Raw genomic sequence first — 25,195 nt, 5'->3', positions numbered from 1 at the left:
TTTATTCAGTGTTTTGGGTCTCCAGAGTCTGTGGGCCCCTGTCAGTGAAACAGCAGACTATCAAGTGTGAATTCTGCGCGCTGCTCAGACTGTCGGGGAGACACACTGCCAACATTCCTGCCTCAACAGTCACCCGCCTCTGCCCACCCCCTGCCAGCGGCCACTTCACATCCTGTCCCTCACCTGTCCCTCCACTCCCTCCGCGTCCTCACCCAGCGAGGAGCCCTCTAGGAAAACAGGTCAGGATTACAAGCAGCCATTTTCCACGCAGGGACCGTCGTTACAGCCCGAAAAAGTCCGGAGCCTATACTCTCTTCGACCGACTCCTCTGTTAGTGGAATGCCGGCTCTGAGCGCGGAGGAATTTAGGACAGATTCTAACAGGTCTCTGGGTCTGCCTTCTCTGAAGACCAGTTAGCTCTAACCAGCAGAAAGCGTTCCTACACAAACCGCCCTGCCTCACCTCCAGCTGAACCACGCCATTCAAACACGTCATCAATCCTAAGAACCCAGTCAGAGAACGTGAACTCTCCTTACAAAAGAGCTCAAAGCAGATTCTTTTGACAAAGAGCCAGTAGGATCATTTCAAAACCACGTATATTCACACAGGCACAAAGGAGCTCCCGTGGAGGAGAGGCCTGAGGTGGTGACTCAGGCGGCACCTGGTCTGGCTTTCAGGCTGCCACACCACTGTCTGGAGCCCACTGCTCTCCGAACGCTAAGACTCTGACAGTAAAAACTCTTAGTGGACTTTGCGCTTACTTTGTACACCTGAAAATGTGACCAGAAAAATACAGGAGCTAATAATTAGAAATACGGTACAAAAGTGGGCTTCTGCAAAAGAGATTAGAAATAATAATAAAATGAATCCAATCTTTTCAAGGGGATCGGAGGGGAGCCTGTAGCTTTGCCTGAAGGACTGATGGTGGTGGAGGCTCCAGTCACAGGGCTTGGGCTCACTAGCTGTGTGTCCTCAAGCAAATCCCCAAAATGAAATACATCAGCATTTGTTTTCCTCTGAACAACAAAGGGATTTCCAGACCACTTTCAAACAGTATTCCACAGAGGTCTAGGGAGCCAGGGTCCATACAGAGTGGGAGAAGGTGAGGACTGGCCGTGTCCTGACCACCCCCCAGCCCCACCACAGCAGCTCTGCCCCCATGAGCTCTGTATTTGCAGGTTCTTTATGTGTTCACTGGCAAAAGAGATTTTTAACGCTAACCAAGCCCCAAAACCACGAGATTGGATGAAATCTAAGGTCATTTCCAATTGTAATTGTGTTTTTCTAAGATGCAAAAGGGCTATCAAATAATGTCTGAATGCTTGCAAAAGCATGTCCCTATAGCCTTTACAATTTATTTAATGACTTTGAACTACAATGGTTTCTACTATGTGATATAAATTTAGAAAATGTTTTTATTCTATTCCTGTTTACAAGTGATTCTATTACTCAATAGTGTCACTATGCAACTCCTGACTCTTAAAAAACCAAAATTTCCAAAACTAAGAAATTTTATGGCCCACTTTCTATTTCTGAATGGAATCCAAGATGTTACTTTATACAACTCGTATTTCAGGTGCATGTCAAATCCCCTGTGTTTGGAAAAGTAACAGCAATGGATACACACAGTAGCAAATGGCTCTGAACCTATTTTCATGCCCAAATGTGTCATTCTGGATTTTACTTTCCTTTCCCTCTTACAACAAGAAAAAGACAGGACTTCACCAGACATGGAAGGTAGACGGTTTGCTTAAACCACTTACCTACAATAATCGTGTGAGAATATTTAAACCTTAATTTCCGAATAGCCCTTTTCCTTTGTCACACATGCAAGTCTTGCAGCTTGAGTACCCGGGGGAACTAGCTGTTCACTCCAGGCCTGGGAATACTCTGCAGCCCCACGCCTGCCCCGCCCCGCACAGCCGCACGCACCTCGTTTTCCAGTCCTCCTCCGACTTGGACCTGTTCTTGCGGGCTGCTCTTTGCTTTTCCTCCAGTCGTTTTTTTTCTTCACTAGCTTGATCTAAGGTACAAACATGGGTGGAAACCAGTCATCCTCCAGGTGGAGACTGCTGGGCTCAGTAACGCTGCAGATAAGCATCACTCACATGCATTCACATGAGCTCTCTGTTTTATTAGAAAATCAATGTTACGTTAAAATTTTAACACGGACCCAAGGTAGGAAGAGGCAGAGCTGGCACTCAAGACCTAGTCGTCTCCTTCTACAGTCTCACCCTGAACAACCTCTGTACTTACCAAAGAACCTGCTTATTCTTTTTTTTTTTTTAATTAATTAATTAATTTGACAGATCACAAGTAGGCAGAGAGGCAGGCAGAGGGAGAGGAGGAAGCAGGCTCCCAGCTGAGCAGAGAGCCCAATGTGGGGCTCGATCCCAGGACCCTGAGATCAAGACCTGAGCCGAAGGCAGAGGCTTAACCCACTGAGCCACCCAGGCGCCCCAAACCAGCTTATTCTTAAGGCCAAAAAAATTATGTTACAAAGCTTCAATGAAAAACTGGGTGGAAAAGCTGAATAAATGTGAAATTTTCCTTAATCCTTGGTGATACCTCACAGAGCTCCTTCACATTCCAGTCATACTAAATTCAAACAGTTTTTCAAAATTCTGGCGCACTGTCTCACTGATCCTGATCACTCAAAGGGAGCGCCAAGGTACTGAGACAGAGACTCTCGACCTCAGTGTCCCCACACCTTGCGCCACCTGATTGTCTGTGAGGCCGTCCCAGGCGCTGGAGGACCTCTGACAGCATCCCGGCCTCCGGCCACTAGATGCCAGCAGCAGTTCCCCAGCTGTGACAAACTCTCCAGACATGGCCACATGTCCCCTGGGGATAAAAACGGCTTCCCTTTTGAGAACCACTGAATTAGAAGAAATGTAACACCAGCTAAAAATGTCATAATTAACCAAGGCCACGCTCTTCTTTGAGGCTCACAAGGTAGTATTTAAGTTCTGAAATAATACAGTGAACTAATTAGTATATAGATTCAAGTTGATAATGATGCTATTCTTTTCTCAAATTCCCCTCTGACATTTAAGATCTGTCTCTGGCCATATTGAATATATTAAATTGTCAGGGAGGATCACTGAAATAATGAATCTAAATGAAAGCTATGAATTTAGATGGAATTTTAATTAAAACGATCTCCCATAAGAGAGACAACAAATACTTGTACCACAAGATGCAAACACTCACGAAACCCCTTTCCCCCCAAGGGAGGCTTCACCATGACGGCTCACGTTACCTATCTCTCCGTTCTCCATGGCTCTGATGTCAGGCCGCAACCTGCAATCTGTCTTCGGAATCACGCCCTCCATGTCCTTGTCTACTTCATTTAAAACCATTGCAAAGCTAGTAAAATTATACATCTGAAAGGCAGCAAAATGTCTGAGTTAACATGTAGCAAGGCATAACACACCCTGAAAACCCCTGAAGACAGCAGGACTTGACAATGACCTCCCTCCATCTTGTGGAGACAACAACCAGCCTTCTCAGACCACCGGCTAATGTTTTCACTGAGGTCTGCACCACCCATGAGTGTTTGTCTCAAAGAAATCTCAAAGCAGAGATACAGATAAGTATCCTCTATCCCCGTCCACCTGAAGTAGAACTATAAGCAAAAGCAACATTCTTTTTGTACGTCATTAAAATCCGTACTTGCTGGATCGGGGGGGTGGGGGCTCAAGCCTCAAGTGTCTGCAACACCCCGTGTCCGCTGACAGCCAGTCTTACTCCTCAGTTATTCCCAAAGAAGCCTCCCAGAGTCGCACCCCGACAGACGCCAGCAGGGATGGCCAGCGCGGGGCATGGACTCTCGGGCACAAGGGACCGGGCGCACGGGAGCCCGCAGAGGCACAGCCGCGGGGTGTGGGCTGGGGACAAAGAGCTCCTGGTGTGGGGTGCGCGCAGCGAGCCCCCTTTGCGGGGCGCGGTCTCACCTGGGCAGAATTGGGAGGCCGAGGGGCTATTCGCCATAGGAGAACACTGCCAGGGATCACAAACACGCTTTCAGAATCTGGCATCGGCATCTCGTCCGACTCCTCAGAAGTGCTCACCTACAAGAGCCGACAGACAGACCTGATTACAGCAGCTGAGAAAGGACCCGCCCGCAAGCTGCGCAGCAGCCCCCGCGTTAGAGCTGCACGCCCGCCTCGCTCGCTCGCTCTTCCCCAGTCGGCCCCAGAGGGCGCACGGAGCCGTCTCGCACCTATGGACCAGGGGCCAGGGGCCAGCAGCTGCCAGCGCAGCGTCCCTTGGGGCCGCTGCACTCGAGGCGCGATGACAGTCATCACCACTCTTTATTACAGGGTCTTTGTGTTTTTAAAGCCTTTTTTTTAAAAGACAAAATAACTCAGTGGAATGTTAATTGGGCAGTGAACTACATGTAGCAATGACACAAAACCAGTAGGATCAGCAAATGTGGAACCACTGGGTGAGCTGCTTCAGTGAACATACAGTTTACAGAACAGCGGCAGAGAGGTGACAGCGCCACGGCGACAAGCTTGCTGCAGCATCCGAATGCACACAGGGACCTCGGGAGCCAACAGCAGCTCTGTGCACACAGACAAGGGGACTGGACAAGGAGTTGAGTGAGGGGGAGGCATCTCTCTCTCTCAGGGGGAAGGCCACTTGTCTACAAAGACTGACCAGGTTGACAGGACAAGAGGGACATTTCCTGGGACTTCACCAATTCTGTAAGGGGGCAGACACCACATCTGTGGGTGAGGCTGTCATTGCCAGGGTGGCCTTGCACTGGCCGGTGCGGCTGCCAGGAGCTCGTGTCAGGCTCCCAGGATCCTGGCACGTGTCCTTCTCGGGGCCCGTCCGTTCTGTCCCTGCTGCAGGGCAGGGTCGGTGCACCTGCCCCGGGAAGGGAAAGCAGGAGGGTGAGGGGTGTGGGGGGAGAGCAGCCCTGCCTGCGGAGGGATGCGGGGAAGGAGCCAGAACCAGGCAGAGCAGGGTGTATGCAGGAGTTCAATAAAAGTTTTAATAAAACTTTCCTTTGCTTCAGGACCCTAGTTCACCTGATTTACAAAGGAAGCCCCTCATAAATACGCCTATTTTTAAAGACAAGCCGGCTTCTCAGAGGAGCCGGGAGGCCAGGCGGCTGGGCCGGAGGAGCGTTCACTCTGAGCACAGAGCACCCCATGCCCCCATGCCCCTTACAACAGTCAACTCGTTTCACATACTATGTCCTATTATGGTCCCCATTTTACAAATGAAGGTGCTGAAGGTGCCAGAGTGAAGGTGGGAAACCTGAGACTTTCCCCTATCAATGGTGGAGAGGATTCCTTCCGACAGTTTGTGTTCTTAACCACAGTGCCAGCTCCTGGGGAGTAACCAGCCCACGGATACCTCCTGTCCCAACAGGCGCCTCTGCCCCGCCCCCCCCACTCCCCTGCACAGGGCAGAGGGACAGCGGTGCGCTCAGTACGAGGCTCCCCGGGGCCTGTGGCAGGTGGCTGTGAGCCTCGCACGTGCCGAGCCAACAGTCTCACGGAGGTTGCACCAGCAATGACTCCCCCCACTGTGCTGGTCTTCAGTTTGGTGGTGTAGACACGAGAGAGTGTGAACACGCAACAAAACAGCTAACAGGTGTGAAAATGTAGGAAACAATTTGGGAGGCAGTTTTAAACACTCAACTGATCTCAGCTTCTAAGGCAGGTAAACACAAAGGAAGAGATCATTTGTCCAAGGTGAACACCCATTTCCCAGCATGATGTGACTCCAATCACCAACCCCCTGCACACAGCTACGGAAGTGGTGGGCCCCAGGCTCCGTGGAAGGTACAGTCGCTACCAGGGCTGTTTGTTACAAAGATTCAAGGCTGTATTGCAACTATATCTCAATTAAATAAAGATGATGCAGGCAGAAAAGTTATGTGCATTAGCAACAAATTAAAAAAAAAAGTTTGAACTATGACCCGTAACAGGCCACCTCTAAAAGGATTAGTACAAATTCAAGAGCACAGTGATTCCTTCCACACCACCTTAACAGGGTGTTCACCTGTTTGCTGTTTTTCTTCTCTTCAGTATTTTTCTTATCATTTTTTTTGTAGGCATCAAAAGTGGCCGGGTCAACACTGTATAAACATTCGGTCCATTTCCCATAGAGGGCACAGAGCTTCTTTTTGCTGTCAAGAGAAATTGACATTGAGCCAACAATTAAACCAGTGTTTTGCTGTAATCGAATCTTACTATGAAGATGCTTATGAATCAGATTCTTTAAAGAAACACATTTCCTTAGAAGAAAAAATTTTCAACTCACTGAAATGCTTGTTTCTTAGGTTATGGCAGATTTTAATACTGACATTTTACTTAGCAGAAGACACCTATACTAACTACTCAATGTTTAAAATGGAAACTTTACCTTTTATCTTGAATGTAGCCTTCGACTTTGTGTAATTCCTTACCAAAAAGGCCGCATGGCTTAAAATTCAACACACATTTGTCTCCAGTCCTGTGAAGAAGATACTAAGCTCAGCTGACCATTCACCACAGAAGCAGCGGCAGAGAAGCATGCGGAAGGTGACCTTTCTAGAGCAGCTACTCTACACGCCAGGCCCCACACAGAGGTTATTGTGACTGATCCTCAGTTAGTGCTGGACTCACCATCCAGAAAATGTGAGCAAGGCTCATGAAGAGCTAGAGACAAGGGAAGCAATGCTGCCACGGAATAGATTCGTGTGCTGAAGCCCTCACTCTCAACGCGATGGTACCTGGAGGTAATTCAGTCACGAGGATGGAGTCCTCGTAAGTGAGACTACTGTGCTTCCACAGAGACAAAAGACATGAGCTCTGTGGCCGCCATGTGAGGAGATGAAGAGACGGCTGCTGCAAACGAGGGAGACAGCCTCCACCAGACATCAAGGCTGCCAGCACCCTGACCCTGGACTTCTTAGCCTCCAGAACTGGGAGAAAGAAATTTCTACTGTTTAAGCCGCCTAGTCTGTCGTGATCTGTTAGAGCAGCCCAAGACTAAGACACCTGACTAAGGGCACAAAGTAGGATTTGAACCCAGCTCTTTTTAACTTTCATGTTCTTCCCACCTCATGCCCCTCTGTGAATAATACAAACCAAGTATTATAAACACAATAAGCTGAGGATGAAATTATAGTTTCATCTGTGAAAACTCAGAGTTCACCCAGTCTTCCCTAATCACAAACTTTAGTGAACTCCACTCATTACACCAATGAGCTTCTATTTGCCCAAAAGCCCCACTGCCTGGTTCTTAAATAATCATAGAGCTTTACTAGGGCTTTAAAAAAAAAAATGAAGTCCACTGGAATGGGTTGGTGACAGCTGAAGGGATAGATAAGAACCCTAACGCGTCTTACTTGTGGTTTGTGATTTCCACATTGCCATACTGCTCAATCCAGAGTTTACCCACAATGATATTATGTACACAGCATGTAGGATTTGTCCATGTGTATGCTTCACCGTGTCTGGAAAAACAAAAACCAAAAACCCAGGGGACAAAAAAAAGAGAGAGAAATGTTATTTTGTTTTAAAAGTGCATTTGTCTCAAATGTCATTACTCAGGATAACAAATCAGAAGGCTGGACATAACTAAGCTCTCAGACTTCAAAACCTCTATTGATGCTAACTCACAATAAAGTAGGCTATTGTCTGACTTTTCTTGTTATTTCTTGAAAGGATCAGAAGCTTAAGAGAAAAGCCTACACTTTCACCAAATTACAAATGAACTATGTATATACCAGTCTGTCTGGTTTCATTGTATTTTGCAGATACTGCCTTTTTTTTTTTTTTTAATACAAATTGAAGGTCTGTGGCAGCCCTGCATCCAGCAAGTCTACTGGCACCATTTTTTCCTACAGCATTTGCTCACTTCGCGTCTCTGTATCTCATTGTAATCCTTGCAGTACATCAAAGTTTTCATTATTACTATATATGCCATGGTGATCTGTGATCAGTGATTAGGACTCAGTGAAAGCTCAGACAGTCTTTTGAATTAGTATTTTTGTATTCTTTGGGTAAATACCCAGTAGTGCAACTCTCTGGATCATACAGTAGTTCTATTTTTAATTTTTTGAGGAACCTCCACTTTTTGGTGATTTTAAATACTACTGCTATAAACATCTGTGGACAAGTGTTTGTGACAATGTAATTTTCATTCCTCTAGATAAACACCTAGGTGGGGACTGCTGAGTTGTATGGTAAACCTATAGTTAACTTTGTAAGAAACTGCCATACTGCTCTCCAGAGTGACTCCATTATTTTATACTCCCATCAACAATATTTCTAGTTATGGTGCATCCTTGTCAGCAGTTGGTATTATCAGTTTTACAAATTATTTTAATTTTAGCCATTCTAATAGGTGTGTGGTGTATCTAACTGTGATTATAATTTTGCATTTCTCTAATGACTAATGCTATTGAGATCATCTCATGTGATTATTTGCCATCTCTCTATATCTTTTGGTGGAGGATCTGCATCATTTGCCCAATTTCTTACTGAATTGTTCCATTTTTTAATTGCTAAATTTTGAGAATATTTTATATATTCTGGCTACAAGTCCTTGTTGGATATATGATTTGCAAATAATGTTTACCCACCTACAGCTTCCTTCTTCATTCTCTGTGTTTCATAGAGCAAAAGTTTTTCATTTTGATAAAATCTAATTTATCAAATTTGTCTTTTCTGGATTGTGTTTTGGTATGTATCTGTAAGATGGCACTGTCTAATCCAAAGCCAGAAAGATTTTCTATGTTTTCTTCCGAAAGCTTTACACAGCTGTACATTTTAGTCTACGATTTTAGTCTACGATTTTGAGTTCATTTTTGTATAAGGTGTGAGACAGAAATTAAGGTTCATTTTTAAGATGTCCCTGTCCAATTGTTCCCATACCATTTGTAGGGAGGACTCTCCTTCACTGAATTGTGTTTGCACCTGTGTTACAAATCAAGTAACCGTACTTCTACAGAGTAATTTCTGGACCCTCTTCCTCTGTTCCAGGGATGTATGTGTCTATCCTTTTGCCATTACCACACTTTCTTCATCTCTTGGTTTTTAGAGTTAAGTCTTAGAAATGGGAAGTGGGAGTCCATCAGTTCTGTTCTTCCTTTTCAAAACTGTTCTGACTGTTGTATTTCATTTGCCTTTCTGTGTAAATGTTAGAATCAACTTCTCTGTATTACAAATCATCCTGGAACTTTTTATCTGGATTGTGTTAATATAGGTCACTTTAGATCAGTTAGGGGAGAACTGACATCTTAACTACATTAAGGCTTCAAATAGACTGAACCACAGCCTGCCTTCCATTACTCAACTATTCTTTATTTTCATCAGTTTTGTGTAGTGTTCAGCAAACAGAGCCTGTATGTACTTTATCAGTCTTCATTCTGCTACTGAGCCTATCCCAGTTTTTGTACATTACTGTAATTTTCAGTATTAAGGTTTCCAAAAATACTTCAATTTCTTTGCTATAATGTCTTTCTATTCATTTCAAGAGTGTTCATCTTCATGGAGCAGCTCCTGAAGCACAGTTATAAGAGCTGCTTTAAAGTCTTTGATGCAAATGTCAGTATCTCTCCCCAATCAATTTGTCATTCTTTACTCTGAAGAGTCCTCAGATAGGTGCTGTCTTCTGGATGGCTGTAATCCATAGGAAAGACAGACTACACGGTGCTCACTCCATTTTAACCAGAATAGGAACTGCCTTTGAACTTAAATATAATTTTTTTCTTTAAAAATTTAATTCAATTTACTTAAATGAAAAACAACAATTCACTCATTTTTTCCATCTCCTCCTTCCTACTTCTGGTAACCACCAATTTCTTTATCTATGAGGTTGTTTTGTTTTTTACTTTTTACTTTTTATTATTATTTCCACATGTAAGACAGCTCATATGGTATTTGTCTTTCTCTTATTTCACTTAGCATAATGTCCCTCAAAGTCCATCCATATTGTGGCAAATGGCAAGACATTTGTTTTTATGGCTGAATAATATTCCATTGTATATATACACCACATGTTCTTTATTCATCCATGGATAGACACTTAGGCCGTTTCCAAATGCTAGCTATCGTAAATAATTCTGCAGGGAACACGGAGGGGTGGTATATGTCTATTCAAGTTAGTGTTTCCATTTTCTTTGGGTAAATATCCAGAAATAGAATTGCTGGATAGTGTGGCAGTTCTATTTTTAATTCCTTGAGGAACTTCCACACACTGTTCTCCACAGAGGCTGCACCAGTCTGCATTCCACCAACAGTGCCATGAATGTTTCCTTTTCTCCTCACCAATACTTGTTATTTCCAGGCTTTTTGATAACAGTCATTCTGATAGGGTAAGGTGGTATCTCGTGGTTTTGATTTGCATTTCCCTGAGGATCAGTGATGCTGAGCACTTTTTCATGTACCTGATGGAAAACTGCATGTCTTCTTTAGAACAATGTCTATTCAGATCCTCTGCCCATTTCAAACTGGACTGTTAGCTTTTTTGCCATTGAGCTGGAGGAGTTCTTTATATATTTTGGATGTTAGCCCCTTATCAGATACAGATTTGCAAAATTTTTCTCCCATTCTGTAGGTTGTTTTCATTTTGTTGATGGGTTTCCTTTGCTGTGCAGAAGCTTTCTGGTTTGACATAGTCCCATATTTTTTTCCTTTTCTTTCCTCCACACTGTTTTGCTTTGTCTTTTGGTGTTAGACTTAAAAAATCCTCACCAACACCTATGTCAAGGACCTCATCACCTATATTTTCTTCTAGGATATTTATAGTCCTATATTCAAATCTTTAATCCATTTTGAGCTAACTTGTGTGTGGTGTAAGACAGTGGTCCAGTTTATTCTTTTGCATGAGGCTAGCTGTCCAGCACCATTAGAAGAGACTGTCCTTTCCTCCTTTTTCATAAACTGTCCATATAGGCATGGGTTTGTTTCTGGGATTTCTGTTCTGCTCCATCCATCTCATGTGTTTGTTTTTTATGCCAATACTATACTGTTTTCGTTACCATAGCTTTGTGGTATAGTTTGAAATCAAGAAGTGTAATGCCTCCAGCTGTGTTCATTCTCAAGATTGCTTTGGCTTTTCAGTATCTTTTGTGGTTCCATACAAATTTTAAAATTGTTTGTTCTGTTTCTGTGAAAAACATCATTGGAATTTTGATTTAATGATTTTTTTTTTTTTTAAGATTTTTTATTTATTTATTTGTCAGAGAGAGAGAGTGAGTATAGGCAGAGGCAGAGAGAGAAGCAGGCTCCCTGCCGAGCAAGGAGCCCGATGTGGGACTCGATCCCAGGATGCTGGGATCATGACCTGAGCCGAAGGCAGCTGCTTAACCAACTGAGCCACCCAGGCGTCCCCATCATTGGAATTTTGATAGGAATTACACTGAAACTGTAGATTGGATAGTATGGATATAGCAACAGTATTAACTCTTGTAATCTATGAGCGTGGAATTAAGAAAACAATCCCATTTATAACTATATCAAAAAGAATAAAATACCTAGGAATAAATTCAGTTGAGGAAGTGAAAGACCTGTACACCTAAAACTACAAGACATTAGTGAAAGAAATTGAAGAAGACGTAAATAAATGGAAAGATATTCCATGCTAATCTTTTTTTTTCCTACTGCAAAAGAGGATGACTTTCAAATTTACCTAATGTCAAAGATGGGCCAATTATTATTTCAATAGTTCTCAAAGTGAATTCATTTTGAAGGACGTTAAAGAAAACATTGCCTTGATCTAAAGAAAGTGTTTCTTAAGACCTATCATGGAATAACTGATTCCATTCTCACTTAAAATAGACACAAATACCGTAGTCAAACATCAAGCTCAATTTTTTCATACATTCCTAAATTGATAAACAATGGCTACTGCAGTGCTTCCTAATTCTTTTACAGAAAGGTGGATAGTTTACGCTGTATAAAAGCTGTTTTTCTCCAGCTTTAGTACAACACTGTTAAGTCTGTGTGCAGGTATATATACTTACGAGTAGGCATACATGAAAAGAGTTTAACGGCTAGATTTCAACTCACTCAAGGAGCTCCAAAGTGATGGTTCCTTTGGGTTCTGCTTCCACACTCTTGCCCCAGAACTTCAGTTTGGGGTAGATTGAGCCATGAAAGATGAAATCATTGTTTAATCCTTCAGCATGAAATGCACTAATGGGTGGGTGATGGCTGACCTGCTCGGAGATGAGTCTGAAACCAAGGTCATCTCTTAAGATAAAAAAAAATAAAAAAGAAGCAGCAGCATTATAATTAACTCTTGCCATGTAATGTGCACATTACTGTCAATTCAGTCAAAAGGTGGTATTAAAGTTTTAAACAGGTTCTAGCTACTTGAACATATCAAAGAATAGGCACATGAATTTAGGCAACCTGCACGAATTGACAATATTAGCCATGCAAATTTAAAACTTATTCCATTGATACTAAGAAAGGGGAATCTAATGTGTCCCTGCCCTTTCAAACAGCTACAATACAGATGATATCAAGACTTATGCAGAGATGAAAAGGATTCAGAAAAACTAAAGCCAAATGGATTCCCTAATTGTGGGTAAAGAAGCAGGCTACAGTAGGCATACAGCAGTCACAGAGAATTATACCTGTAGATGCATTCATTGCCTTTATGCCAACAGTATAAATTTGTTAATACATATTAAATGGGTATTAAAAAAACTCCAATCATATTTTATGATCTACAGAAGGAGAAAGGAATCACTAATCCCACATGATCAGAAATCCCGAAATCCTTGTATAATCATTTGTCGTAATGGTGCATTTCATATATGTGTCCACATTTTTTATACAGTCTATAAAATAGAACAAACACCAAAACTGTTAACTTGCTCCAGTAATGCAAAATGCTGGTAATGTTAAAAATATATACATTTTTTCCCTGTTCATCTCAAAAGCTATATAAATCATACAAAAATCATCTCAAAAATCATCTCAAAAAGTGAAAGATCTTTACCGAACTAATTCATAGGTCTCTCCCAGAAGTGGGTTGAAAGGCTTTCCAGTGCGTTCCCACTGAGAAGCAACAGCAGACACGGCAAATGCAGCTACACACTGTGGAACAGAGCATTAGAAGTTAAAAATAGCCTAGCTTGCGCCCCATTCTTTTAGGACCGGAAATTTTGCTGAAGAGTGTAATTTACAAAATTATTTTGAGGAGCTTAGTTGTTTGGACTTTTAATACAGCTCTAGCAACTTAATATGCCAGTGTGGGCATTCAAAATGAAAATTACCGAGTCTCTTGCTCTAGTCATTCCGAGCCATATGGTTTTTATAACACCCTAAGAGTGCTACAAATTCTCTCAAGAACTTTTAAAAAACCCTCAAACCCCAAATCACTTTTAATTCTCTTAAAATTTCTAAAAAGTACATTTTTAGGATAGGGAAAATGAGACATAACTGAACACTGGTATCAAGTCTCATAGGTTGGGAAGAGCGGACTGATAGAAACAAAAGAACAGAAAGATTCCCTTTAGAATGCCATGGCTTTGCCCGAAGGAGAACAGTGTGTCTATTCTGCTCCGCATGTACCTGACCCATCCACACACACCACGGAAGCATCTTGTACCAAAAACAAAATTAAGAAGTGCAATTCCCTGTTGTCTTTTGTTTTAACCTGTGACGGTGTGTATATTTCTTACATACATAAGCATGTGTGTGTGTGTGTGTGTGTGTGTGTGTGTGTGTGTGTGTGTGTTCCTTTTTGGAAAACAGTCTAAGAAAATCTGAAAAAAGAAAAATTAAGCTATTTCCCCCAACACCATACTATTTTCTAAAATGGAGACTCAGCTCACTAACATCCAGATTTGGTTACAGACCACCTTCTGCTTCTCCTGCAATTGTCACTGGTCTTTCCACCGTGGTGGCACTCTGGCTGGAGGATGGCAGGGGAGGGAGTGCAGAGGACACTCCAAACACTCTGTGGGAAACACATTTCCCAAACTCCCACTGGACTGAACACAAATTCTGTTTGTGTTTTTGGGGGTGGAGGTGGCACAGAAGTCTCTTATCTCATGCCCTTTCAGTGTGTGTTTGACACGTACCTGCATCCTTTCCACAGAATCAGAGAATGAACTGGCCTTGTGGATGAGGTATGTATGCTCCATGTATTCGGTGAGTCGCTGTAGGAAGCTCAGAGGCTCATTAAATATAACCGGCATGGTGATCTTGGACAGTTCCTATTTCACAAGAAAATGGAAACAGTGATGTCCCATAGACTTGGCAAGCTTACCTGCTGCCATACTTACCTAACATGTTCCTGGGAAGGAAGTAATAGAAAACAATAGCCCATGGAATTTAATTACTATCCATTCAATTTCACAAATCTTTCCAGAGCACCTAACAATATGGAGTATATCGTTCCAGGCATGGAAGGAAACACAAAGACTACCCAAACATCTCCTTGACTTCGAGGAGCCCACAATCTGGTGAGCATTAGATGATGAGTAGTAATAAATCTGCCTTAGACAGAATTAGGAAATGGGATAGAAAGGTAATGTGGACACAAAAAACAAAGATCTTCACAGTGAGCTAATGATCGGTGATATGCCATTTTTGTGCTAATTTTCCAATAGAAATTTCAGACTGTTTTTGAACAACACTGAGGTTTCCTGAGCACTCAGATCTACTACACTTTGTGGACTAGGTTCTAGAAGGCTAAAATGCATTTTATAGAACAGGTTTTAAATTCTATCTGCTAAAATGACACAATCACAACAGACTTCCAAACATAATGTAATGACTGGGGTGGGGGCGTGTCTCTGACTTGAATGTTCAACTCTGTTTACCCCATCCTGCCAGAAACAACTGCAGCATTAGGTCTTTAAAAAATTCTAGGGGGATGCCTGAGTGGCTCAGTGGGTTAAGCCGCTGTCTTTGGCTCAGGTCATGACCCTGGGGTCCTGGGATTGAGTCCCACATCGGGCTACTTGCTCACAGGGGAGCCTGCTTCTCTGCCTCTGCCTGCCGCTCTGCCTGCTTGTGCGCGCGCTCTGAAAAATAGATAAATAAAATCTTAAAAAAAAAAACCGCTAGGTAACAAATTTATCTTGGTATTCTTTAGAATAATCTGCTGATCGTCCCAACCTTCCATCTACCATTATTTACCTTTTGTTTGGAAATCAGGTCTTTCAAAGTCTGGTGACTAAACCTATATGGGTCATGTGACCATTCCCAAGGCTTGAATGCCACCTGTCTTACTTCTGACTTTTTAACCCCTCAACATCCACATTCTTACTGACCTGCACCATTAAAAATAATGTAACCTTCAAAAATATAACTGGAGTGCAGAAGCTCATTCATTACCATAAAATACTGCAGAATAGACAGATATGTAGCATCTCAATCTGATTAAATAGTAGGTTTCTATTTCTGGGGAGACCAGGGAGAATAAGAATCTAGAAAGAGATCAAGAAAAGAAGGCTGCAATATGTGTACTTTGAGATCTTATTAACTCCAGAACTTCACTGTTGTACCCAGGTCAGAAAACTGGGACTACCAAAGTTTATCTTATTGCGATGGCTCAGGCTCTCTTCCTTCTCTGAAAAAATACCTTCCCTGGTTATTTTCTTTAATAAAATAAGACAAAACAAAACACTAATAGAGGAACATGTAACTCTAGGTATAAAATTTAACAAGAAGGAAATAAAAACATGAAAATGCTCCTTCCCCCAGAGACAAAGCAGATCAACAGTGTGGGATGCACTGCTATGTACTTAACACAGCGATACAATAAAAGTAGGGAACATCAATATCTACATTTAACAATGGACAGACCATCCAGATAGACAATCAAGAGGGAAACAATGGACTTAAATACTATGTTAGACCAGACAGATCCCAGAGACATATAGAGAACATTCATTCCACTGGATAGTAGCAAAATAAACATTCTTTTCAAAGGCTCATGGAACATTCTCCAGGACAGATTATACACTAGCCACAAAATAAGTCTCAGTAAATTTAAGAAGATTCAGATGACATCAAGCAATTTTTCTCATCAAAAGAGTATAATATTAGAGATGAACTACAAGAGGGACATCTGGGTGGCTCAGTTGGTTAAGCATCTGCCTTCAGCTCAGGTCATGATCCTGGGGGCGTGGGATTGAATCCAGCATCAGGCTACTTGCTCAGCAGGGAGCCTGCTTCTCTCTCTGCCTGCTGCTTCCCCTGTTTGTGCTCTGACAAATAAATAAGTAAAATCTTAAAAAAAAAAAAAAAAGAACAAGAAAAAAAAGGAAAAATATATAAATATGAGATATAAAACACACTACAGAACAAATGGGTCAAAGAAGAATTAAAAGGGAAAAAAAATCAATAAATATCTTGAGTGAGGCAAATGAAAATGGAAATACAATATGCCAAAACTTGTGGGATGCAGCAGAAGCAATTCTGAGAGGGAAGTTCATAGCAATAAATGCCTACATTAAGAAATAAGAAAGATCTCATATAAAAAGCCTAACCTTATACTTCAAGGAACTAGAAAAAGAAAAACTAAGCCCAAAGTTACTGGAAGAAAGGACATAACAAAGATCAGAAGGGAAACGAATGAAATAGAAACTAGAAAGATAATAGAAAGGATCAATGAAACTAAGACCTGGTCCTTTTGAAAAGATAAGTAGACAAATCTTTAACTAGACTCATCAAGAAAAAAGAGAAAAGACTCAAAAATTATAAATGGAGAGACATTACAACTGATACCATAAAAATACAGAGGATCATATAGGCAAAATGGGTGAAGGAGAGTGGGAGACAGAGGCTTCCAGTTATGGAATGGGTAAGTCATGAGGGTAAAAGGTACAACACAAAGGCAATATATCAATGTAATAGCACTGTGAGAGATCATAGGTACATTTGCGGTGAGCATAGCATAATATAGACTTGTTGGATCATTATGTTGTACACCTAAAACCAATGCAACACTGTGTATCAACTACAGTTCAATTAAAAAAAAAATACACGGAAGGATGCCCGGGTGGCTCAGTCAGTTAAGCATTTAACTCTTGATTTCGGCTCAGGTTATGATTTCAGGGTCATGAGACTGGGCCCTGCTCTGGGCTCCACACTTAGTCTGGAGTCTGCTTGAGATTCTCTCTCTCCCTCTTCCTCTGCTCCTCCCCCCTACTTGTGCTCTTTCTAAAATCAATCAATCTGTGAAAAAAAAAACCCCACACACACGGGAAAAAAAGAGGCTCATAAGAAACTACTATGAGTAATTACATGCCAACACAAATGAGAAAACCTAAAAGAAATTGATAAATTCCTACAAATATATAATCTATGAAGACTGAATCACAAATTAAGAGAAAATCTGAACAAATTATCCATAAGGACATTGAAGAGTAACCAAAATCCTGCCAACAAACAAAAATCCAGGACCCCATGACTTCACTGGTAAATCCGGCCAGACTGTACTTCTCAAACTCTTTAAAAAAAACTGAGGAAACACTTCCAAACACATTTTATGAAGGCAGCATTATCCCAATACCAAAACCAGACAAGGACACCACAATGAAAAGAAAATCGTAGAGCAGTATCTCTTATGAGCACAGATGCAAAAGACCTCAACAAAATATTAGCAAACCAAATGCAAAAGTACATTAAAAGGATCATATAGCATGATCATGTAGAATTTATTCCTGGGATGCAGGATGGTTCAACACCAAAAATGTGATACACCATGTTAACAAAATCAACGATTAAAATCATATGATCATCTCAATAGATGCAAACAATGCATGTTACAAAATTCCATATCCTTTCATGATAAAAACTCTCAACAAAGTGGGTAGAGAGGGAATATACCTCAACATAATAAAGGCCGTTTACGGCAAGCCCACAGCTAACATTTTGCTTCCTAGGTAAACAGAATACAACAAAGAGCCCAGAAATAAATCCACACACATATGGATTGATTTTTGACAAAGGAGCCAAGAATATACAACAGAGAATAATTTCCTCAATACATGATGCTAGGAAAACTGGACAGCCACAGGCAAAAGAATGACACTAGATGACTATCTTACACCCTTCACAAGAGTCAGCTCAAAATGGATTAAAGACTTTAACATAAGAACTGACACCATAAAACTAGATGAAAATATAAGGGGTAAACTCCTTGTCATAGGTCTCATGACTTTTTTTTTTTTTAATCTGACACCAAAAGCAAAAACAAAAAACTGGGACTATATCAAATGGAAAAGCTTCTGCACAGCAAAGAAAATCATCAACAACATGAAATGGCAACCTACAGAATGGGAGAAAATATATATAAATCATGTACCTGATAAGAGGGTAGTATCCTACACACACACACACACACACACACACACATATATAGGATACTACCCTCTTTTATATATATATGTGTGTGTGTATCTTCCAACTCAATAGAAAAAAGATGATGTTCAAATGGCCCATATATACACGAAAGGTGCCCTATATGACTACTCATCAGGGAAATGCAAATCAAAACTACAGTGAGACACCACATGACATCTGTTTTACGTCTACAAAAGAGATGAATGGTTGGCAATGATGCAGAGAAAAGGGATCCCTTATGCACTACTGGTGGGAATGTAAAGTGGTACAGACACTACGGAAAGCACAGTGGAGGTTCAAGAACTTAAAAATAGAACTGCCGTATGACCCAGCAATTCCACTTCTGGTTATTTACCCAAAGAAATGAAAACACTAACTTGAAAAGACATCTGCACCCCCATGCTCATTAGAGCAGTATTTATAATAGCTAATATGGAAACAACCGAAGTATCCAGCAAAAGATAAATGGATTGAGAAAATGTGATTACTGTGGTCAAGAAAACCACACACACACACACACACACACACACACACAGGAATATTATTTGGCCTTACAAAAGAAGACAATCTTGCCATTTGTGATAACATGGATGAACCTGGAGGGCATTATGCTAAGTGAAATAAGCCAGACAGAAAGACAAATAACTCCACAGTATCACTGATATGTGGAAAACAAAACTACAAAAACAATATAAAAATATGAAAAAGGGCAAACTCCAGAAACACAGTAGGGAGGTGGTTGCCAGGGGCAGTGGGTAGGCAGTATCAGGAAAGATTGGTAAAACAGTACAATCTTAGAGTTATAAGATGAATCAGATCGGAAGGTCTAATGTATAACATAGCAACTATAGTTGATTAACCCTGTTTTGCATAAACAAAATTTGGTAAGAGTAGAGAATTTAAATGTTCTCACAGGAAAAAAAGTACTGAGGTGACTCACGTGTTAATTAACTCAAGGGGATCCTTTCACAATGTATACCATATCCAATCACCTTGACGTATACTTTCAATATCTTGCAATTTTGTCAGCTACCCCTCAAAGAAAATCTCTTCTCCAGCAAACTTACAGTACAGAATATGCATTAGAAATTAATTTTTTTCAGCAGATCTTTGAATCTTATTTAGCATCTACTAGGTGCCAGACACTGTTTTAGGCACTGGGTTCAAAGACCTGGCAGGGCCAACCCTGACCTGGAATGCCCTGCTCTCATCCCTCAACTCTTGTACATCCTACCCCTATTTAGAGGCCCAGCCCAAGTCTCTCCCCTTCAACCATTCTAGGGCTCATTGATTTCTCGTTTCCTCCAGCTCCCGGAGGACCAGACCTTAGATCTCACCATTTAGCCCTTGATCACATGGGAGACTTCCTGCTGCTGTGTCCGCTCGTCTTGCTAACTCTGCAGTAATACAGTTCCTGGGGGGAGGAGAGTGCCTTAGACACCACCACCCTGCCAGAGCCCCTACCCCACACGCTGCTCTGCAGACCCCGTGCCCACTGACCTCATGCCTATTCAGGCATTTATCACAATGCGCTAGACTTTCCTGACTCCTTCACTGGGATACAAGCTCCTTGAAGTCAAACCCTCTTTTTAATGATGCACAACAGTTCACATGGCAAAAGATGAGAAAAGGGAGGTTACAAAGCAACATGTTCACCAGTAGGTTTTATAGACCTAGAAACAAATGCCAGAGGGTCACGGCACCAACTAGTTAACAGCTGTTACCTGGAGGAGTGGGCAGTACAGGGGATCTGAATTACTTCTTTACGCTTTTCTGTGTTCTCTAAGTTTCCTACAATGGACACGCATTGCTCTTTTAACCACCAGTCAAGCAGGAGATTTATTTCAAAGTCTAATACTTTCAGCCTGGCAAAAGGAAGCGAATAAGTTTGCGCCGCCGCAACTGGGATCGCCTTACAACACACATGCTGACCCGCTAGTCATAAGATGCACAAGAGAGAAACGAGACCTAAGTGGCAGAAGGGAAAAAGAGCAACAAAATCTGCTCAGGTTAGTCCAGTCCTAAGTGGCGACACTAAAGTGGTTTGAGGAGTGAGTCCTGAACAGAAAGCAGCATGGTGGCTGCCGGGGGCTGGGGAGCTACAGGTGACACTGGGTATGAAGTGTCCCTTCTGGAAAGGCTGGCTGGTAGGTGGGGACGGCTGCACAACATAGTGAAGGCACGAACTCCACTGAATGGCATGCTCAGAAATGGTTAAGAGGGTACATTTTATGAATGGGCTCTGAGATCAAAGGCCCCTTGCTACCTCATGCTTGTGTCACCCAGAGTAAGTCCCTCACCTCTCCCCAAATGGGCATCTCATTGTGTGCCTCACAGGGCTTATAAAGGTTAATTCATATATGACACTTAGAAGAGCAGCAGGCATACAGTAAGTGAGCAATAAACGTTAGCTATTATCATTGAGAACACATGTGAGGACGCCAGGTCCCCCAAGATGCACAGAGGCAAGGGGGCTTCAAAAAGTAGGATACTTTGCCCTGTCACTTGGGACACTGAGCTGTAGAAAAGCTACTCAGAAGGCAGTATGGCTTCCAAGTTTTTTTTTTTTTAAGATTTTATTTATTTTAGAAATAGTGGAAGTGAGCAGGGGGAAGGACAGAAGGAAAGGGAGAGACTCTTAAGCTGACTCATGACCAGAGCAGAGTCCCACACAGGGCTCAATCTCAAGACCCTGAGATCACGACCTGAGCCAAAATCAAGAGTCAGAGGCTTAACCGACTGAGCCACCCAGGTGCATCCTGTCTTCTGAGTTCTGGTTTTCGAGGCGGGAGGGAGTGAAGGAGAGGACACCTCCCGGAGCCCCAGCCAGGATGGATGGCTGCAGTCCTGTGGGAAGGCTCGGCTGGCTGGCTGCTCCACCCAGTCACCAAGAAGACAGGGTTCACCAGGGGGACGACTCGAGCCCTCTCCTTCGACGAGTGTGTGACCCACACCGAGCTGTTCGTGTTCTCTACGTTTCACTCTATCATGTACAACAGCAGGGTGAGACTTCATTACAGGAAGGAAGAACTTTATCGCTAAGCTGGATTCTGCATTTTTTTAAACCCCAAACAGCGCTAGAAGGACAAAATACTCCCTGGGGCAGATGTGTTCGAGGCGACAGCATGTTTGCCCGTGCCAAGTTGCCGAGTTACAGAAGATCGGATGAGAATCCTGGCCTAGGGGCTTAATCTTTCATCTCGAAAGCAACACTAAGTGCGCTGCATCTCTTCACATATATCCTCCCAGGGAAAATACCCAGGCAAGGATGGGACGGGCAGGGGCCTGCTGGCCACTGGCTGCTCAACACAGCTGGCCGGGCTTCACAGGAGTTAGCGAGCCAGTGAGAGAGGGCACACTACAGACCGGAGACCAAGGCACAAGGGACATGGTTTATCATCAATTCAATGGGTGGATTATTTTTAATCATTTGAAAAGCTCCTAAAATTCTTAAATAAGCTTCTTTAAATCCAGTGTTGCAATCCAGAATGGCTTAAGCACCTTCTTCCTACTTCGTTTAATAACTCAGAATGTATGCATTTAAGGAACCAAAAAGGGCCAACATCTGGGCCCAACTAACAGAGGAGTACGAAGGAAAGAAAAAGACCCCGGAGAACATATGCACATAAATCCAGTCCAAGATAACACCCTCACCCCCCTCAGAAGAGTATAAAAAGCTATTTTAAAACATAGCAATGGACTTATAACTTTATTGGTTCTATTAGTCAAATTATTTTAAAGTAACCTTACAATAATTTTAATTGTTAAAATCTACAGTTCCATAGATATGTAACAAAAAACTCAAGTGACGCAAACTATATTTTGTTCTGTCTTGGAAATTTTTACTTTCCATATAATAGTCTGGTATTGGACTCTCTCAATACTGTATACAACTAATTAGTACTGTGTAGATTCCAACAATAGGAAAAGAAACAACACACAGTATGAGGGTCAAGTTTCACGAAGAAATATTAGCTGGACTACTTTTATCACTGGGAGCATCAGTCAGCTGGAAAAATTAAATATTTATGCTAGGCAGTTCCACCTTGTGACCCAGCTAAAAACAAAGTTTAAATTTATCCATGCAAATTAATAGCAACCAATGATGAAACTGAAGAAACTCTTAATTGCAATTTCTCATCAGCTGACAAACTGAGAATTTAAAAAAAAAAGAGGGAGAGAGAAGGAGGCTTCATCACTTAAGCACTACTTAAACAACCTGAAGGTAAGGCCAAGTTTGATTCCAACTAAAATGGAAAACATTTTATGTACGTAAAGTCTAACACTGTAACAACCAAATGTGCAAATATTTAAGGCCTGGGTTACCCAGAGAAACTTAATTTAGGTCTTAGGCTAAATCTGTCTGCTCATTTGCCCAAGTGGCCAGCTTGCAGGCAGAGTCCTCACCCAGAGTGTGACCCAAGCACTAAGTGGGTTTCTAGACTCTTCAGTGACGGTCAAGTGCTAGCTGCAGTCCTGGCTCTGTTCCTTGGATGTGCCTTCTGCAAGATGAAGCTGGCATTGGATCTTTCCTTCACAACACCCCACCCCCCCACACACACACAGACCTCCCATAGCTACCAAGGGTGTAAAAATTCATCCCTCTTACATCTAAGGGCTTTGGAGGGTCAAAGGTCTCTTTCACATCTGCTGCTGCTTGGTCCCCTCCCTCCATAAGATGTTTACCATCTACTAGGTTATCTTGTACGAGAGGTTCTTGCTGTCTGAATACCACCGATTAGCCCAAAGCAGTCACACGAAGAACTCACAAGGGAGTTCCCTTGGAACTATCTGGATGAATGGTCTGGAAAAAGCCTGCTGCCCTCATACCTTCCACTGCTGCTTATAGCACTGTTCCTCAACTCTCACAGACCAGGCCAAGGGGAACACAACAGGGGAACGAGTGGAAGATAACACAGCCGGAAATGAAGGAACTATGGGGCAGGAAACAGGTGTGTCTTTGTATATGAACTGAACCACACTCTGAACCTTGGTGCAAATCAACGGTAAAAACAAAGAAAAAGACCAGAAAAGCTATGAGGAGAATGACAGAAAGATATTTCTTTCCCATTCTTCCTGTCTAGTAGCTGAATCTTTGCAGACTTGGATGGACAGCCACTATGCAGGAACGTGAAAGGACGACAGATGCACTGGCTGAAGCCGGAACCGGATCTCCGTCTTCATGCTGTATTCCCTAGAGGTGAAGTCACAGAGACTGTCCCTTAGCCACATGGGCCACATGCTTAAAGGAAGCCCAATTCCAGGTGCTCAGCCTCCACAGGCACTCTTACCTGACCAGTGGCAGGCTCAAGCAGACGCCTGCACTGGATGTCATGCTGTTTCTCTTTTCCCACTTCCCCTTTTCCAGCTACCCTTCTGCGATGATGGGTCGGGGAGGACACCTCCCATCACCCTGAATCGTAGTATAGGATTCTTGCCCTGAAATGTAAAACTCTGCAGGGCGCCAAATGAAGGGAGGGTTAGAAGTACAGTACTGGGGTCAGGGAAGCCACTTTTAACTGAGGTCACATTAGTCTGAATTCGGGCTCCATGACTTTTTTCTGTTTCAGTTAAGGCAAAGACCTGACATCAGAAATGGGGCCTTCTAGCCATTTCTCCCATATTGGGGTATTCTGACTACAGATCATTGCAAAATGAGATGGTAAAGATGCTAGGTTTTGTTTAACTACTTTGCTGTTTCTGATCCCTGTCTCTCAAGGCAGTGTTAACAAGGCACCAGTTGCGGCAACGCTCCAGATTGTATCTGGGTCTGTATTGATCTTTGATTTAGAATTCAAGAGTAGGACAGCTGTCACAGTGACATATACTAACATATTTATCTGACCCCCAAAATAACATCACACTCCTGACAGTTGACCTGGGCTGTGTCTGAGCGTGGTCTGGCTCTGCGGCCGTGTGACACACCCTCCCATCAAGCAAACGAGCTGAATCTGTGGCTTTGAGGGAAACATTTTATAGCTCATGCTAAGATGAAAGTTATTATATTGACACAGGTGTTTCAGTGAAAAATATTTCCATTTTCTCAGCCCCTTCACACGGTTACAAAATATATGTGAGTGAGAGGAAAGAGCTATGTGAAGCAGAATTACGTGCCCTGGGAAAGCTGCTCTGGCTACATTTCCCAAAGACCAAGACACCTAGGATGTCAGTGGAGGCTAACAAGATGTTTCACAAGTTAAAGTTTTCCAAATTTTTGTTTGTAGTGACACTGAAGACGTCCTAATTGAGTTGTCAACTTACGGATCATAAAAAAATATTTTTGATAATAAATACATTGCTATCTGAATTTTGGTACACAGTTGGGAAAGGGTCAAAGAACTGAAGGATATTGCTAGATGCTAAAAAAAAAAAAAAAAAACCACCAAACTCCTACTTCCATCTGTCTATTAATATGAGCAAGGTTTCTTAATCCTTAAATCCATTAAAAAATAATAATCATTACTGAAAATCCTGTCACAATCTAACAATAGGGGACATTCTCTGATATCTAAACCCAACTGAAAAAATTTCATTTTATGAGTAACATTTTACCTTCTATATTAATATTTTCATAAATTTGGCAATGCTTGTTATTTTGATCACTCATATATTAATACTTGGAAGAATAACTTGATGCAGAGAAACTTTCATTATTGATATGGGATATATGCTATCAAATTTTTATTTTTGTATGTAATTTTTTGATAGCAAAGTATGATAGAGTAATCAATAAGAGACCTTCAAAGATAAAAAAGCTAAGGATAATATTCCATAAGAAATATGGAATGGAAATATGAATTAAAGGAGCAAATGGAACTATAATATAAACTTTTCAACTCTTAAGGAATAGCTTGCTCTTGCATTCAAGC

The 25,195-nt window shown here is 42.0% G+C and overlaps 1 protein-coding gene across 6 annotated transcripts in view; it reads right to left on the bottom strand.

Moving 5' to 3' along the window:
• Positions 1 to 25,195, bottom strand: part of OSBPL1A (oxysterol binding protein like 1A) — a 226,835-nt gene that overhangs the window by 3,077 nt on the left and 198,563 nt on the right. For all 6 annotated transcript variants that reach the window (XM_080821884.1, XM_080821889.1, XM_080821885.1 and 3 more), the window contains 9 exons: positions 14,051 to 14,185; positions 12,964 to 13,061; positions 12,024 to 12,206; positions 7,355 to 7,462; positions 6,388 to 6,477; positions 6,025 to 6,151; positions 3,957 to 4,073; positions 3,263 to 3,386; positions 1,933 to 2,023 (listed from right to left, as the gene is read on the bottom strand). In XM_080821884.1, the coding sequence (XP_080678010.1) occupies positions 1,933 to 2,023; positions 3,263 to 3,386; positions 3,957 to 4,073; positions 6,025 to 6,151; positions 6,388 to 6,477; positions 7,355 to 7,462; positions 12,024 to 12,206; positions 12,964 to 13,061; positions 14,051 to 14,185 (1,073 nt within the window). The remainder of the gene's footprint in view (positions 1 to 1,932; positions 2,024 to 3,262; positions 3,387 to 3,956; positions 4,074 to 6,024; positions 6,152 to 6,387; positions 6,478 to 7,354; positions 7,463 to 12,023; positions 12,207 to 12,963; positions 13,062 to 14,050; positions 14,186 to 25,195) is intronic.

The sequence above is a fragment of the Martes martes genome (genome assembly GCF_963455335.1).
Source record: "Martes martes genome assembly, chromosome: 13".
Classification (NCBI taxonomy): Eukaryota; Metazoa; Chordata; class Mammalia; order Carnivora; family Mustelidae; genus Martes; species Martes martes.
Note: the sequence above shows the minus strand (reverse complement) of the source record. Positions and strands in the feature narration are given on the sequence as shown.